This window comes from Trachinotus anak, unplaced genomic scaffold (genome assembly GCF_046630095.1).
Source record: "Trachinotus anak isolate AG129_WGS33_773 ecotype Australia unplaced genomic scaffold, CSIRO_AGI_Tana_v1 ptg000008l, whole genome shotgun sequence".
NCBI lineage: Eukaryota > Metazoa > Chordata > Actinopteri > Carangiformes > Carangidae > Trachinotus > Trachinotus anak.
Genome location: NW_027273859.1, coordinates 6553980 through 6568478, shown reverse-complemented (window position 1 = coordinate 6568478; position 14499 = coordinate 6553980). Strand labels below are relative to the sequence as shown.

Genomic DNA, 14499 nt, shown 5'->3' with positions numbered 1-14499 from the left:
GTGAAAATTGGTTTCAGTGTCCGCCAATGGTGTTAATATTACTTGCATTATCTATCTGCCATCATAAAAATATTAGTATCTGTCATAACATATGTTCACATCAGTGTGAGTAATTATTCCTCCTTGTTCAGTCCTCATGTAGAGGGTACACCTTTAATAGCACCACATGCATCAGAGCACCACCCTCCCCAATGTTTCACTACCCCATTATCTTCCTGTTACAGTCTGTAAAGTGCACATGCACCACATGCAGCACACTGGGGGATGTTATACAAGCCTTCATATTGCGAGGTGTATTGAGTATCCTCAGCTGTTCAGCCTGTCAAACAAGCAGCACTGACTTGTGCTCCTGATGCAGGCTCCTTGTCCTCAGCGGTGTCTGGGTTAAGTAATTATGATTGAACCCATCCCCAGGGATGTTTGTAATGCGCCTGTAAATGATAAGCACCTGTCTTTTGAAAGAGCTTTCTCTGCTCATAAAGGAGGTAATAATCATTAGGTTGTATAAAGTGCAGGTTATCTGCATTCCCAGAGGTGACAGTGGCCTTCTGCTGCTGCCCCGCTGGCTTTTATAGACTACTGAAGGATGAGTTGTTTTCTAAGCTCTTGATGGTATATCTCTGAGGCAGCAGACCCCACTAGTGAAGTTATAATGAAAAAATGAAGAGCTGACATAGCTATTAAGTGACATCTGCTAAGAAAATCATTCCGTCATCCAGGCTGTAAAAGTGAAAATGAAAGGTTTGTGTCTACTAAGGATATTTCCATTCAGATCACTGATGTATGGCGCAGCAGTTTATTGTCATTCTCTGTTTCAGGGAAACTGCAAACACAGGTAAAAGGCTGATGAGAGACGTGAATGGCTAATAAGACTACACAGTTACAAGCTCAAATTTATGTAAAAGTTCTGCAGTTTTACAGTTTAGTGAAATTTTGCTGCAGTCAATAAGTTACATATTCAGTAAAAATACTTAAAAAGTGTGTTAACATTACACATTTCTGATGAAAGCATGAATTTCTTTTCACTTTGGTATCAAAAGTGCAGTGAGATGCCTGGTTGTTTGTTTTCGTCAACACAGGCTAGCACTAAAATTGTAACCCAATGTGGTTCTCAGTCAGCAAGGTGTTTTGGACTTATCTGCTGCGACTGTGGTCGGGTGAATGACACTGATGGAGCCAGAAAAAATTAAAAACTCTATAGATCTAGTGTTATGTCCTCATGGCCAGTCCTCCTGTGCTCTGGTCTCATCTCTCTCTTTGTCGGAGGCCTTTTTAGAAAAAATGTGGTTTCTTCAATAGAGGAAACTCTGGCAGGTGGTTCTCACCTGAACACAGTCAGCACTGTGCCATCTCACCTGTAGGCAGTCCCTGTGTGCTTTTAAACATGGGGCAGGCCAACGGTTTAACAGGAGGAGGAGACTTACGTGCACTGACATGCACATGTTCGTGCACTAACTCACGTTACCAGACGGGCTACCAAAGAACAGATAAACTCAGATTACAACATGCACAGACTGGGTGTGACTTAGTTCTCTGCTCATGATCCATGACTCCACTATATCTTTCCATAGAAAATAGTTGTTTTCCGCTGTATTAATGTTTAAAATTGTGTTTACAGAACCTTTAACGAATTGCTCCGTTAACTGATATCAACAAAGCATAAAATGGCTATATGTAACATGCAGGTAGTCACTTGCAGTGAGGAACCTACAGAGAATTATCACTCAAATCTGCTGTTCTGCTTTATAGAACATTTTAGCATGATTCCCTTCATTGGTTTCGGTGCCTGCAGCTTTACTGTTTTTGTTCAGTCTCGCCGCTCTCATCGGCCTCGTTTCCAGCTTTAGCGAGCAGCTATTTTTAGCTGGGAAGCGAAGTGCCCTGCCCAAGTGTCATTGAGCAAAATAAAGAAGCTATTGCATCCTCACTCACACACATAGACACACAGTTTACCCTTTCATAAGGGATGATACACTTGTGATCAATAGCAAACACTTGAGCATGCAGACACAATTATTTGTTTATTATTGTATGAGCGCAGGCGTCAGCGGTTTAAATTCTGTTTATGTGAGGATTAGTGGATTTTAACATTAATGGTGATGAAGTAGGTGTATTCGATAAAGATACTGACTGTACGTTCATATAGATACAACAAGGTGTAAGCAACTTACTCTTTAATGCCGAAAATAAAGTCATGAACAAAGAATGTTCAAGCTTTTAATGCAAATCAACAATTTCAGTGAAAAGAGGTGAAAACACGTTTGGTCATAGTTCATTTGTTTCACTTATTTCAGGCAGGAAATCTGACTGTAGTGGAACTAAAGTGAATTTTATTGTTGCAGTGTAAATGTATATTTTATAAAATAGGCCACTTCTTGCATTCAACATTTGTAGGAACAAAGCTGTCAGAGGAGATGCAAGCATAACTGCTGTTTGTGTCTGTTGCTTTTGCAGGCGGTTTACCTTTAAAATCTATTTGAAGAGGCTTGAGAGCCATAATAACAGAGCAATCTCTGTTATGCAAGTGTTTATTTCTGAGCTCTACCTTTGTCTCTCTCTTGCATTCTGTGTGTGCTCAGCTACCTGGATCTCCCTGCAGTTACTATTGTACTGTGAAATTATTTTTTCAGGTTGGAGCTCTGTGCAGATCATTTGAATTTGCCCTTTGATCAACTGAAAGACATTTTATTTTCCACTGCAGCTCCAAAGCAAAGTGGCACCTAGTACAAAGGCTCACATAAACAGTTTGATTGAGTGCTGTCACAGCAAGGGCAGTGGAAATGCTGCTTGTTGTCTCATATTGTAGTTTAGAGGTGAAGGGTTCAGTTACATGTGTCAGTCACCAACTCTGCCAGGGTTAGAGGTTTAATTCCATTTTTTTTAAAAATGTGAAATAAAACCAAACAGATTCTGCTATACATGAGTCACAGGGTGCTTATTAATCAGTCTTAATGTTAAAAGCAGAACGAATAGGTCATGTCTATAAAAATGTTCATTTCTCCCTGTGTTCCCTCTAACTGCAGACAGCCAGCAGCAGGGGAGGGCTTCATCTAAGCTTGCTCTCCTGTTGTCCCTGTCAAACTGAATGAAAACCTTTCTTTTTACTGTGTCTGAGTTTGTGTGTACCGTGCTGTCTATGCGCTCTCCACCATATGCATCTGTGCTCTGTTAATGTGTTAATGTGTCTGTCCACAGCGGACGAGGACGAAGACAAGGACGATGATTTCCGAGCGCCGCTCTACAAGAATGTGGAGATCAAGGGCATTCAGGTCCGGATGAAGTGGTGCGCCACCTGTCACTTCTACAGGCCGCCGCGCTGCTCGCACTGCAGCGTCTGTGACAACTGTGTGGAGGTGTGTGTGTGTGTGTGTGTATTAATACAAACACGACTGTATATTCAGTATAAATATATACATTTTTATTAAATATTTGTGTTTTTGGCAAGAAAATCATTGTCATTAATGATCATAATTACTTGCATAAATATCAGCTTTTGGCAGCTTTAACCATAGAATGCTGTCATTAGTATTAGCTTTCAAATCCACAGTCAACACAGAGGATGTAGAATTATATAGGCTGTGCTCCTGCATCCTGTTTTCTTATACAGGATTTTTATGTTTTACTATCAAAACAAATAAATAAAAATACAGTCTATAAATGTTATGATTTTCATGATGATGTTGACTGTTAGTATTCACACGTTAAGATGCCACCCTTATTCTACAGGTATGACTAACATTTATTGAAGGTATAGGTTGATTGTAGATTGAATATTTCATTAAAACATATCTCCACTCCTCATAACCTTGTTATTCAACCAAGGACTAATCAAGTGAACTAGTAGGTCAGAATTTATAAACCTACATTTGCACATTTAAAGCCTGAACCCAGACCAGGAGGTCACATAATTTAATACCTCATGAACACCTTACATGAATCTTAGAGGAGTAACTCTCTCCTTCCCTCCTCAGGACTTTGACCACCACTGTCCCTGGGTGAACAACTGCATTGGACGGAGGAACTACCGCTACTTCTTCCTTTTCCTGCTGTCACTGAGCATCCACATGGTGGGAGTTTTTTCTTTCGGCCTCATCTTTGTGCTCCACCACAGAGAGAAGCTGGCAGCGCTGCACACCATTGTCACGTATCCTTCACTGCTACAACCTACTACCAGCTTTGTGTTATTCTTATAGTCCATCTGGTCATGTTCTCATGACCTCGTATTGCTATTGACCTTGACTTTTGTCAAGTCTGGTGGTGATGTGTATAGCAGGGCTTTTCTTCATTCCAGTCATGGGACTCACAGGTTTCCATATGGTGCTCGTAGCTCGAGGGAGAACAACCAACGAACAGGTGATTAGACACCAGCACAGGAGCTGCTAACATGCTTGTTCTGAAACTGTTCTACACACACACACACACACACACACACACACACACACACACACACACACACACACACACACACACACACATTTATTTGACTATGATCAGGGAAAGTCTACAGAGCTGTGTGGCCCGTCTTCACATTCACACAGATGCAAACATTCACATCTGGAGCTGCCTCACTGTTGGTGTATGGGTTTGCTTGGAATAACACTGTCAAATTACCATGTGTGTACATAAATAAATTTACCTTCATAAAGACAGTAAACACACATGCAGAATATTCATATTCAAACACTGGACCTCTGTCGCTGTATTAATATGTGTGTGTGTGTGTGTGTGTGTGTGTGTGTGTGTGTGTGCTTGTGTGCATGCATACATGCATGCAGTACGGTCTGGTCCTTTTTTTGCTGCCGACTCTAAACAAGGCGTTGTCTTCTTCAGGTGACGGGCAAGTTTCGTGGGGGAGTAAATCCCTTCACCAGGGGTTGCTGTGGCAACGTGGAGTATGTCTTATGTAGTCCTCTGGCACCTAGGTAAGATGCTTTATTGTGTGTGTGTGCATCTATGCATGTGTATGTGTATGTGTAGATGCTTTTCAGGATTATGTAAGTACATATTAAATTCACTATTGATTTTGAATGAATTGTCTTGTCTTCCAGCTTTGCCATCTAAATGCATTGAGAATGTGTGTGTGTGTGTGTGTGTGTGTGCATGCGTGCTTGTGCATATGTGCAGTATGTGCAAGTAATGTTGTGGCTCATCGTGGCCCATGACATCCACGCCATGGCACGAGTGCACCATCATCTAACTGCAGGGAGGCCGTCCATCCATCCTGCGTGTGTGTGTGTGTGTGTGTGTATATGTGCGTATGGGCATATTCACGTGCTCTGAGGTGGTTGTGGAAGTGTGTATCCAGCTCTGCCTGAAAGCAGCCAGCAACCCTGGGGGAAGGCAGATGGCTGAGAAAACTTAATCAGTCTATAGAACAAGAGTTAATGGCAAACAGAGTGCAGAGCTAGTAAATGTGCTTTTTACTCACACATACACACACACACATGCACGCTCACAGCATAGACCCAGAACACCAGTTTTACACCCTATTGGGACAAGTGTCATGCCATAAAGATCAACAATGTAACCACAGAGACAACAGCAGGTGGGGGTGAAATGCTGTGTCCCGAGCCTCTGCCTTTAAGTTGTTTTGCAGTCACTGAAGGTTTTTGTTTTACTAAACCACTGACTCTAAGGATTCTGGTCCTGACTGATACTGAATGTTCTGTTTTTTTTAATCTGACAGCAAATTAATTAAATTACATGGATTTTTTTTATGTGGGTTTTGATTACTTGAAATGTGTAAGGACTCCATGGAAAATACATCACACATTTATTTCCCCAGTTTCCACACTAACCATTAAACATTAAAAGAACTCACAGTGACAGCTCTTTTAATTATGAAAAAACCCTGTATGACTCACTTAAAACGCTGTTTTTTGTCAGGAAGTTGTGTCTGAAATGTCTGTTAAACAGTGTAACACAATGGGATGGTGTAGATATAAAATTCATACCTAATTTCATCAGTGTACTCAAAAGGCCAACATGTGTTGATAGTGGAGTGTAATGTCCAGTATATAAGGTAAGGGAGGAGTGAAATACTTGGTGTGAATTTCCATGTTTTATTTATAGATGTATATGCAGCACATATCTAGTTAATGTTATGGAGTCTCATGTAATCCTTTGTGACATTAACTGCTGTAATCTCACAATGTAGAAAGTAAAGACAAAATTATAGTTAGGTTTGCAGTGAGACTAGAATAAGAAGATATCAAATAAGCTTTATTGGCTCGAATGTTGATGATACATTAATGACAAAGTCCTATCAGAGAAACTATACTGAACAAAAATATAAATATAAACACTTGTTTTTACTCCTATATTCATGAGTTGAAAGATCTCAGGTTTTCTCTGCACATACAGGGTTTATTTCTCTTCAATTTATTGGCAAATGTGTCCATGTTTCTGAGCATTTCTCATTTGCCAAGATCATCAAGATGCGGTTTAAACAGCCCGATTATTGCACAGGTGTTCCTTAGACTGGTCACATTTAAAGGCCTCTTTAAAATGTGCAGCTTTATCCCACAACACAATGACACAGATGTTGCACTTGGCATGTTTAATGTCCACCAGACAGTGACTGTGAAATGAATGGCCACTTCACTACCATAAGCCGTCTCCAATGTTGTTACTGAGAATTTGGAAATGATTTTTCGGGAGAAAGAAGCCTTATGTGTGCTTAGAAAAAGCTTAGAGCTTTCATTTGAACTCATGAAAAGTGGAAGCAAGAACTGTGTTTTTTTTTGTTCAGTGTATAGTCAGTTTGCAGCAATAGTGTTTACTATAGGAAGATAATGCTTGTGCCCTTCTTTGGATTTATGGTGTATACTTCAATGTGAAGCACTGTAATAGTTCATTGTGTGCTATTTCAGCTGTGTTAGAGAGATGTAAACCTCTCATCCTGGTTACTTCCAATGCAGCAGTGGATTACATTTCAAATCTAATGGCAATGCTGCTGTCAGGACTAGACTGAAAATTGTAAACTGCCAAAGTGGCACGAAATTACAAGAAAGGAATGCATTAAAACATGTTGCCCCTTTCCACACAGGTACATGCTGGATCCCAGGAAAAAGCCCCACATCAAAATTCAGCCCCCATTCATCAGACCAGACCTCTCAGACAGGCAAATAACCATTAAGATCAGTGACAACGGCGTCCACGGCACCATCATCAGCTCTAAGGTGAGTTGTTAATTAATAAATACTATAAAGCTGTTATTATATGTTGGATATGTAGCAATAGCAAATATTCCCAAAACTCATGTAAAGGCAAACATGTCTCCAAAAAATACTCTTTAAAAAAACAAATATAAATGACACTGGGGCAAGAGTAGAGGTTTTGTATTTTTAAGACCATTAAATTCAAATTGTAGTTAATGGTACATTTTCCAAAGCAGCCTCATGTTTTAGAATGATTTTTTTTTACCTTTCAGGCGGCCATTAGTTTCATTTCATGCCATTTAGTGTGAAAATCAACGTGCAGAGAGTAAATAATCCACAACCCCTTGAGGCATACCAGATTTTCTCTCTCTGTAAAGAACACACTCATCTTATCAGCCTGAAGCACAAAGTGTGGCTTCAGTTAAGAAGAGTGTCCCATTCCCCTTAAGAGCAACTAAACTGAGAGAAAATCAGGAGCAAAACAGAAAATTCTCTCTGACTTAAGGGGAAGCTCCACTGATTTTATATATCTGTTAACAGGTGTTACTATTGCATGTGTAACAAAACTGATCAACTCCAAGTCTGAAAATGAAAAAGATCTGGTGGTGTGTAGTAAGAAAGGAGTGAGCTTACCTGCCTGCTCCTTGTCTCTTCTTGAGGCTAGCATCTCAAGGATACATTAGCTACTGCCATCAGAACCACCAGAACACACCTGAATCTCAAATTAAACTGTCAGTCGCCGAGATGCATTGTGGGTAATGGAGACATTTGGCTTTAATAAGTAAGAGGGATGCATGGAACAAAAAAGACGATATCTCTGGTTCTGCAGCATCGATTTTCATTTGGTCCGACAGTGTAGACGTGCAACGCTAAATCAGTTGAGTACTCGTTTAAGATGAAAAAATATTGAGAAAACGTGTTAATCCAACTATTAAAAATAATTTTCTTTCACCATTCCACTCCATCAGCCAGTAAAAAGAATAAATGTATGATCAAATGGAGCAGCTGTCAAGTCCAGCTTTGCTACCCTTCAACCGCCTGTGTGAATGTTGGTGCATCCCTAACAGGAACACATGCTCTTCTCTATTTCATCTGCCGTTCCCCCACCTGTTCTGGACACTTTTAACACCCTGCTCTACTCCCTGTAGTCCAAATGCAGCCTGGATGGCCTGGATGACAAAGAAACCCAGCCGCCACTGCCACCCAAAGCTGACAGGTACAACCAGCTGAAAAGCCAGCTGACCTCCAGTGAAGGTAAGAAACACAGAAACACAGCGTCCCTGTGTTCACCAACTCCCCCTGCCTCCTCTCTCTCTCTCTCTTTCCTGACAGTCATCATCAATCCCATTTCTCTTTCCTGTCAAGGCTACACCAAATGGCAATTCCCCAAACTCCCCCTGTAGATCACCAGTGTCCCAGTATGGGACTTGCTGCTAGTTTAGCCTGATAAATTTCCATCCCAGTGGCAGGGCGATGGCCTTTCTTATTCTGGGCCAGAGAACAGGCGGGATTTGTAGTGAGGAGGCAAGCCCTGTTTACTGAATCAGCATCAGATTTGTGGTACAATGGATAAATTTCACAGTGAATCATTGCAACATGAATCACCACCTTTTTGGTTGTGTGTAGCAGTGGAGCTCTGCCAAATGGAGGGATGGGAAAGGAATATGGTCTAAAATCAGTACACTTACTAAAAAATGACTGCCTCTGAGAGTCATCTGTGTAAATTAGAAATTGTGAAAGATCTGGTTGTGGTAGTAGTTTTATAGCTAGTGGTAACACATTCTTTATACTGTTGCATTCAATAGTATGAAGTGCCAGTAATATATAGTGTGAACCTAAAACGGCAGGTTCCCAGCAGGTTCCCAGCAGGTTCCCGGCAGGTTCCCATCAGGTTCCCATCAGGATCTCCAGTGTCATGGTGCATTATGCCTGGGAGTGAACACTCCCTACTCTTCCATGGAGCACTACTGCTACCTGGTGATACTTCAAAGTACTGCATTCGACATGGATTGCCTCCCTTTGTGAAAACAATTAAGGGGGCTCATAATTTGTGAGAGTAAGAGTTCTGTGCATCTCCCTTAGAGACACTTATGCACCACTGCCCGGGATCGACTATTTGCGTAGAAGTACCTTTTGGATTTTGTGATTTATTCAAGTAGTTTGTCAAAGATGGACAGTTGGCTGTTGCAGCACTCACATGTGTTACATATCAATTACTAAATGGACTCTTAGCATCTGGCTTCCCAGCCACTCCACTTCATTTTCATTCTGTAGAAATGGTGATGGTGTGGGAGTCAAGAACTCAGTCTCTCCAGCCTCTTTACTTTACTAGAATTTAGCTCTGAGGTCTTTTTTCTCCCAGAAATGACTTTCAATCAGCTGGTAGAATAGTTTCATTTCTATTATTTCTACAGTGTTAATGCTGGTTTTCTTTCTTTGTGTGTATTGTAGAGAGTTCCCTCTCTGGTAAAACCCACCCCTCCACTCCAGCCATGTACAAATTCCGGCCGTCCTTTGGCACCATGCCGAAAGTCCACTACCACACAGCTGGAGAGAAGGTAAGACAGGATGTTTGCCACTAATGTATGAATTACATTCTTAATGTAGTATCATTATGATATTTTGTTATGTAGCTCCACCGTAATAGCCAGGAGTTTTACCACAAAAGGTTCAGTCATGCCCTCACTATGATTTTTTGACATGTTACTGTTTGCTCCTCAGATCATCATGCCAGATGACCGGAAGACATCAGCCATCTTGGAAGAGGGTGTTCGTGGTCATGACTACCGATCTGAGCCAAACCTGGACCTGCCTGAGTACACCAATGCTCCCCTCCACCGAACCTTCCAGTCCTCTCCCCTCCAGCTAGACACTGACCCCATCAACTCCCGCTCTCTCAGCCTAAAGCAGGGTCACCGCCGGCCAGAGAAAGGCCAGCTCCCGGCCCTGCAGCCACATACAGTCACATCCACCCCGTACAAGAGTGTTTTCTCACCCAACACACTCTCCAACCGTAACGGTAGTTTGTCCTACGACAGCCTGCTAAACCCCAGCATCTCCCCAGCCACTGCCAGTGAGTGCATGGCCCATCGTGGTATGCCCTCCATGGGGTTCCACTCACCCTACCTGCCCACCAAAATGTGCCACATCCGGGAACCTGAAATGCAGAGGCAGCAGGTCGCCCCTGCCTACAGCCCAGTGATGCCACCCAGAGGAGTGGGCAGGCAATCCCCTCACCTTAGGGACAGGGACCCATCCCCGGTGCGCTATGACAACCTCTCCCAAACCATCATGGCCTCCATCCAGGAGCGAAAGGAGATGGAGGAGAGGGAGAAGCGGCAGATGCTGCATGGGCGCTCCCAGACCCACATCTATGCCCAGGACTCTGGCATGTTTGATGGGGGCTATGGCATCCCCCCCAATGCTTGCTATCAAGATGGGCCTCGTGGCCCCGGCTCCAGAGGCCCAACACCCCCAGCCTATGGAGGCTCCAGGGACAACCTGATGGGAGTCGGGCTGGTTAGCTATGGCCAGCGAACCCCCGTGTTGCGCCATACTGGCTCCACACTGGGCCGCGCCCCTAGGACTTCATCCACCTCCTTGCACACAGATCACAGTAGCACCAACAGCAGCCAGACCAGGGCCAGTGGCCCTGAGGGCCCCTATCGCTCCCCGGCCCACCAGCCCCACTCCCCTGCTATGCCCCGATCCCCCTCCTACTCTCATCAGAAACTCTCCTACATCAGTGCCCATGAGAGGACAGACTCACCTCGTCTGGGGGGCCCAAGGTATGAATCCTAATGTCCCCCCTGTGGGACTGCATGCACGTGGAGCCAATGGGGACTGGTGGGTGTTGAATGTATTCCCACTGGAAACCAAGCTCCTTCTGCTTGACACAGCCAGTAATTCATGGACACTAGTGTACTAGTCCTAACTGAGGCAACGTGTAGCATTTGTGTATGGTATATGTTCCACTGTTATGTCCATTTATTCATGAGTTCTGTCTGGTGGGAATTCTTACATGTTCTGTTATGAAATACGTTTGCCTTTCTAGAAAAATCTTCTTTTTGTATTGTTTCACAAATGTCAGATGAATAAAGTTGTGTGACTCCTCTCACTTATTTTTCTTTTGCATGCTTCTCACCTACTGGTCTAACATTTCCAAGCCTTTGTCTTCACTAACAAGTACACTTTCAAGTCTTCCCCCATACTGCGATTCTGTTTTTGTCATTTAAAATTGTCATGCTCCAGACGTCTAATCTGCATGTTGCCACAACCCTCATTGTTCGGTTTGTGTTAAATCTCTTTTCCTCCTTGTGTTGAATTGTTTTCTCTGTTTTCTCTTTCCATTCAGAGAGGCCATGAAAGTTAATGGGCAGATGGACTGCCACCCCAGCACCCAGGGTACCACCCTCAGCCCCAGTCGCCACAGTAACGTCAAAAAGGTGACAGGCGTAGGAGGCACCACATATGAGATATCAGTGTGAGCAGGGACACAGCATCCACCTGCAACAACAACGGCCACCCTGCTACAAAGAGATTGTCTCCTCTGTTATTTTTTGAAGTCTAGATAATGACCAGTAGGGGGCACGCAGCACTCCCTGTTTCTGGAGTAACTGTCCAATCAGAGGCTCTGTCTGCTCTTGTGTTGGTCTGTCTAGCCAAATGCCCGTGTGTGTTCGTACCCGAGGGATTGGTTGTCAGTTGATACCGCTGTAGTCTGTACAGTATGTGTGGGGAGTGTCTTGTCCTAAACATCTTTGTGGCTCATCATCTTGGTTGTAAGAGTGGACCGTCCAACAAGATCGTCAATGTTATTACTGTTGTTTCTCAGATGTGGTCATGAAGTGTACGCTGTTCAAAATGTCACAAACACAAACTTTGCTCCAAGAGGCTCCGAAGGCGAAACAAAACACTACAGATGAATTAAACACTGACATCCTCACTATGGACTTCTGTGAGAAGGGATTAATGTCAATTCACCTCAAGAAGTCAAGGTGCTTCACATTAACCCGTACAGCTCATGTCATCTTCAGCATATGTGGTGGAGTCGTCCAGCTTTGAGAGGTGATGGAGGACAGATCAGCTAGGTTAACCCTAAGTGCAGGAAAAACAACCTGAGTGAGACGAGAAGCTGGAAGAGGGGATGTCGAGGAGAATTTATTCAGATCATGTCTGGTGGTTGCATTCCACATTCATTGAGAAAGGCTTTGCTTTTAATCAAAAGTAAAACTATGTCTTTGTGAAAAAGAATTTTCTCAGGAATGAATGCAAGCACCGGAGATGTTAGGCGATGTGAATTCATGAATCATGAATGTCTTCTTCTTTGTCTCAGTTGAGTGCAGATATTTAGGGCTTGAGTATAGCTTAGCCCCCTTTATTCCCTTCACAAAGGTGCAGTACATCATTGTAGGCTTCTGTTTATTTTAGTGAAGTTGAGTTTGGTGAGTTTAATATGACCCATGTCACAAGAGCTGGGCTGATATATGTGGCTCTGAAGGATCAGAATACCTCATCCTAACGGTTCTCATACAGTTCAGAGCGAGTACAGCCTTGCACTACCAAAACAACTTTTCTGCTAATGTTTTGTGTTTAAGAAAATTGTTAAGTATGTAAGTTTGTGTTATAATCATAGGATTGGAAGGGTGAAGAAAAACAAGCCATTGTCCCATGTGGTCAAATGAAGATAACTGGTCACTCATTTATTACTTTGTAGTTTTTTTTTTTTTATCGGTTTGTTTCCTTTTTATATACCCAACCTTACAAAAAACTATGTTTGATACATCTTTTTTATACAGATACTTAACTTGGAATGGATGTTTTATTTTGAGTGGAGGTTTTTGTTGATAAATTATATATACAGTAAATAAATGTGATCATGAATAATGATCCATAAAGTAAATATAGCTTGTTCTACCTTGCAGTGTAAAAAAAAAGAAATATGGTGAAATGTAATTAGCTGATATGTGATTTTGAGGAAGTGAAATATTAAAGTCAAACTCTTTCAACAGTCACATGGTCCACACTAAACTGCCAATGAGTGCTGTACGCAAGTCAAAGATTGGGCTTTGTGTAGAGGCAGCCTTGAGATTTCAGTGCCAAAAGCGGCAACAAACCCCCTTTATTTCACAAAGACAGCAAACAGTAACACAGCAGCTGTCTGGAACAGCTTCAGTATTAAGCCCCACTCAGTTACAGTGGAACTTTTTTTTTGCTATTAATAAAAAAAAAAAAAAAAAAAAAAAGCATATAATATCTAAGTGGTAGGTTATCAATGTTTTGCACCATCTGAATATGTCAAAACATGCCAGAACTGACTTGGATGTGAAGTGGTAGATTTGGCCCAGCTACATTTGCATTGAGAATAAACCATTGTTGCCTTTTAAGAGGAAAAACTGTTTCATATACAATGAAATGTGGCTGGTTGAAAGATTGTTGTATATTAAGGGACAGTACCTTTCGTGTTTTGGGTTGGGCAACAACTGACAGGAGTGACCTAACTCAGACTGGGTAAACTTTAAAATTTTGACAGCAAAAAGAAGAGCAGCCAATGTACAAATTATTAATTTACGTTAAGTTACTTTTTACAGGATTTTTTTCCATTCCCATTTCTGATATATCGATAGTTTCTCCAGAGATCAGTGTAAAGGCTGGTAGCTGTGGTGGACTCTTGCTTTCTGACAAGGTTGGATATTACCAAGACTTACAACCACCCTGACAAGTATGGTCTCCCTTTCAAGGTCTCACCCAGCTGCCTTACCATGAACACAGTGATGTGAAGTAACACAGGACGCTCTATTCAAGTCATGTATGTCTGAATTGTTAATCATGGTTTCCGATCTAAGGCTGTGGTACACAGGGCTACTTTTATGGCAAATCTGATGTGTCAGTGACACAGCTAACAGGAGCATCTTGAAATACCTGAATAGACTGTTAGCTGCTAAGCTGCCCAAACACACCCCCGTTTGACCACATATCAAAGCATTATCGATGTCATTCCTCTTTAAGATGACTGCCATTAGTCCAATGTTCTTGTTTTTGGGATGGACATCACTGCAGGTCAGGGACCATTCCTGACAGTGAGCAATGAATCTATTCTATCAGCCACGAGGTGATTTTGTTTTCTGAAACTCAAAATGTATCAAAATATAGAGTATACTATAAATGTACATGCGTTCCTATTTTTGTGAAGAGGAAATATTTCCCAATGACCTGAGCAGAGTAAATAAAGTTTCCATCTCTTTGAGTGAATGAGGTTGATTCTTGTTAAAAGTCAAAATGAGAAACACTTGCACAAAATTGATAGTTTGTTGTCTTTCCACAGCTATTATGTAACAAT

At 42.1% G+C, this 14499-nt stretch overlaps 1 protein-coding gene across 1 annotated transcript in view; it reads left to right on the top strand.

The window, feature by feature from the left end:
• Nucleotides 1-14406, top strand: part of zdhhc8b (zinc finger DHHC-type palmitoyltransferase 8b) — a 65965-nt gene extending 51559 nt beyond the window's left edge. Inside the window, exons 3-11 of the mRNA XM_071482125.1 lie at nt 3196-3353; nt 3972-4144; nt 4251-4353; nt 4831-4922; nt 7049-7181; nt 8309-8414; nt 9612-9718; nt 9882-10948; nt 11515-14406. Coding sequence (XP_071338226.1) covers nt 3196-3353; nt 3972-4144; nt 4251-4353; nt 4831-4922; nt 7049-7181; nt 8309-8414; nt 9612-9718; nt 9882-10948; nt 11515-11647 — 2072 coding nt within the window. The 3' untranslated portion in view covers nt 11648-14406. The remainder of the gene's footprint in view (nt 1-3195; nt 3354-3971; nt 4145-4250; nt 4354-4830; nt 4923-7048; nt 7182-8308; nt 8415-9611; nt 9719-9881; nt 10949-11514) is intronic.
• The last annotated feature ends 93 nt before the right edge of the window (nt 14407-14499 follow it).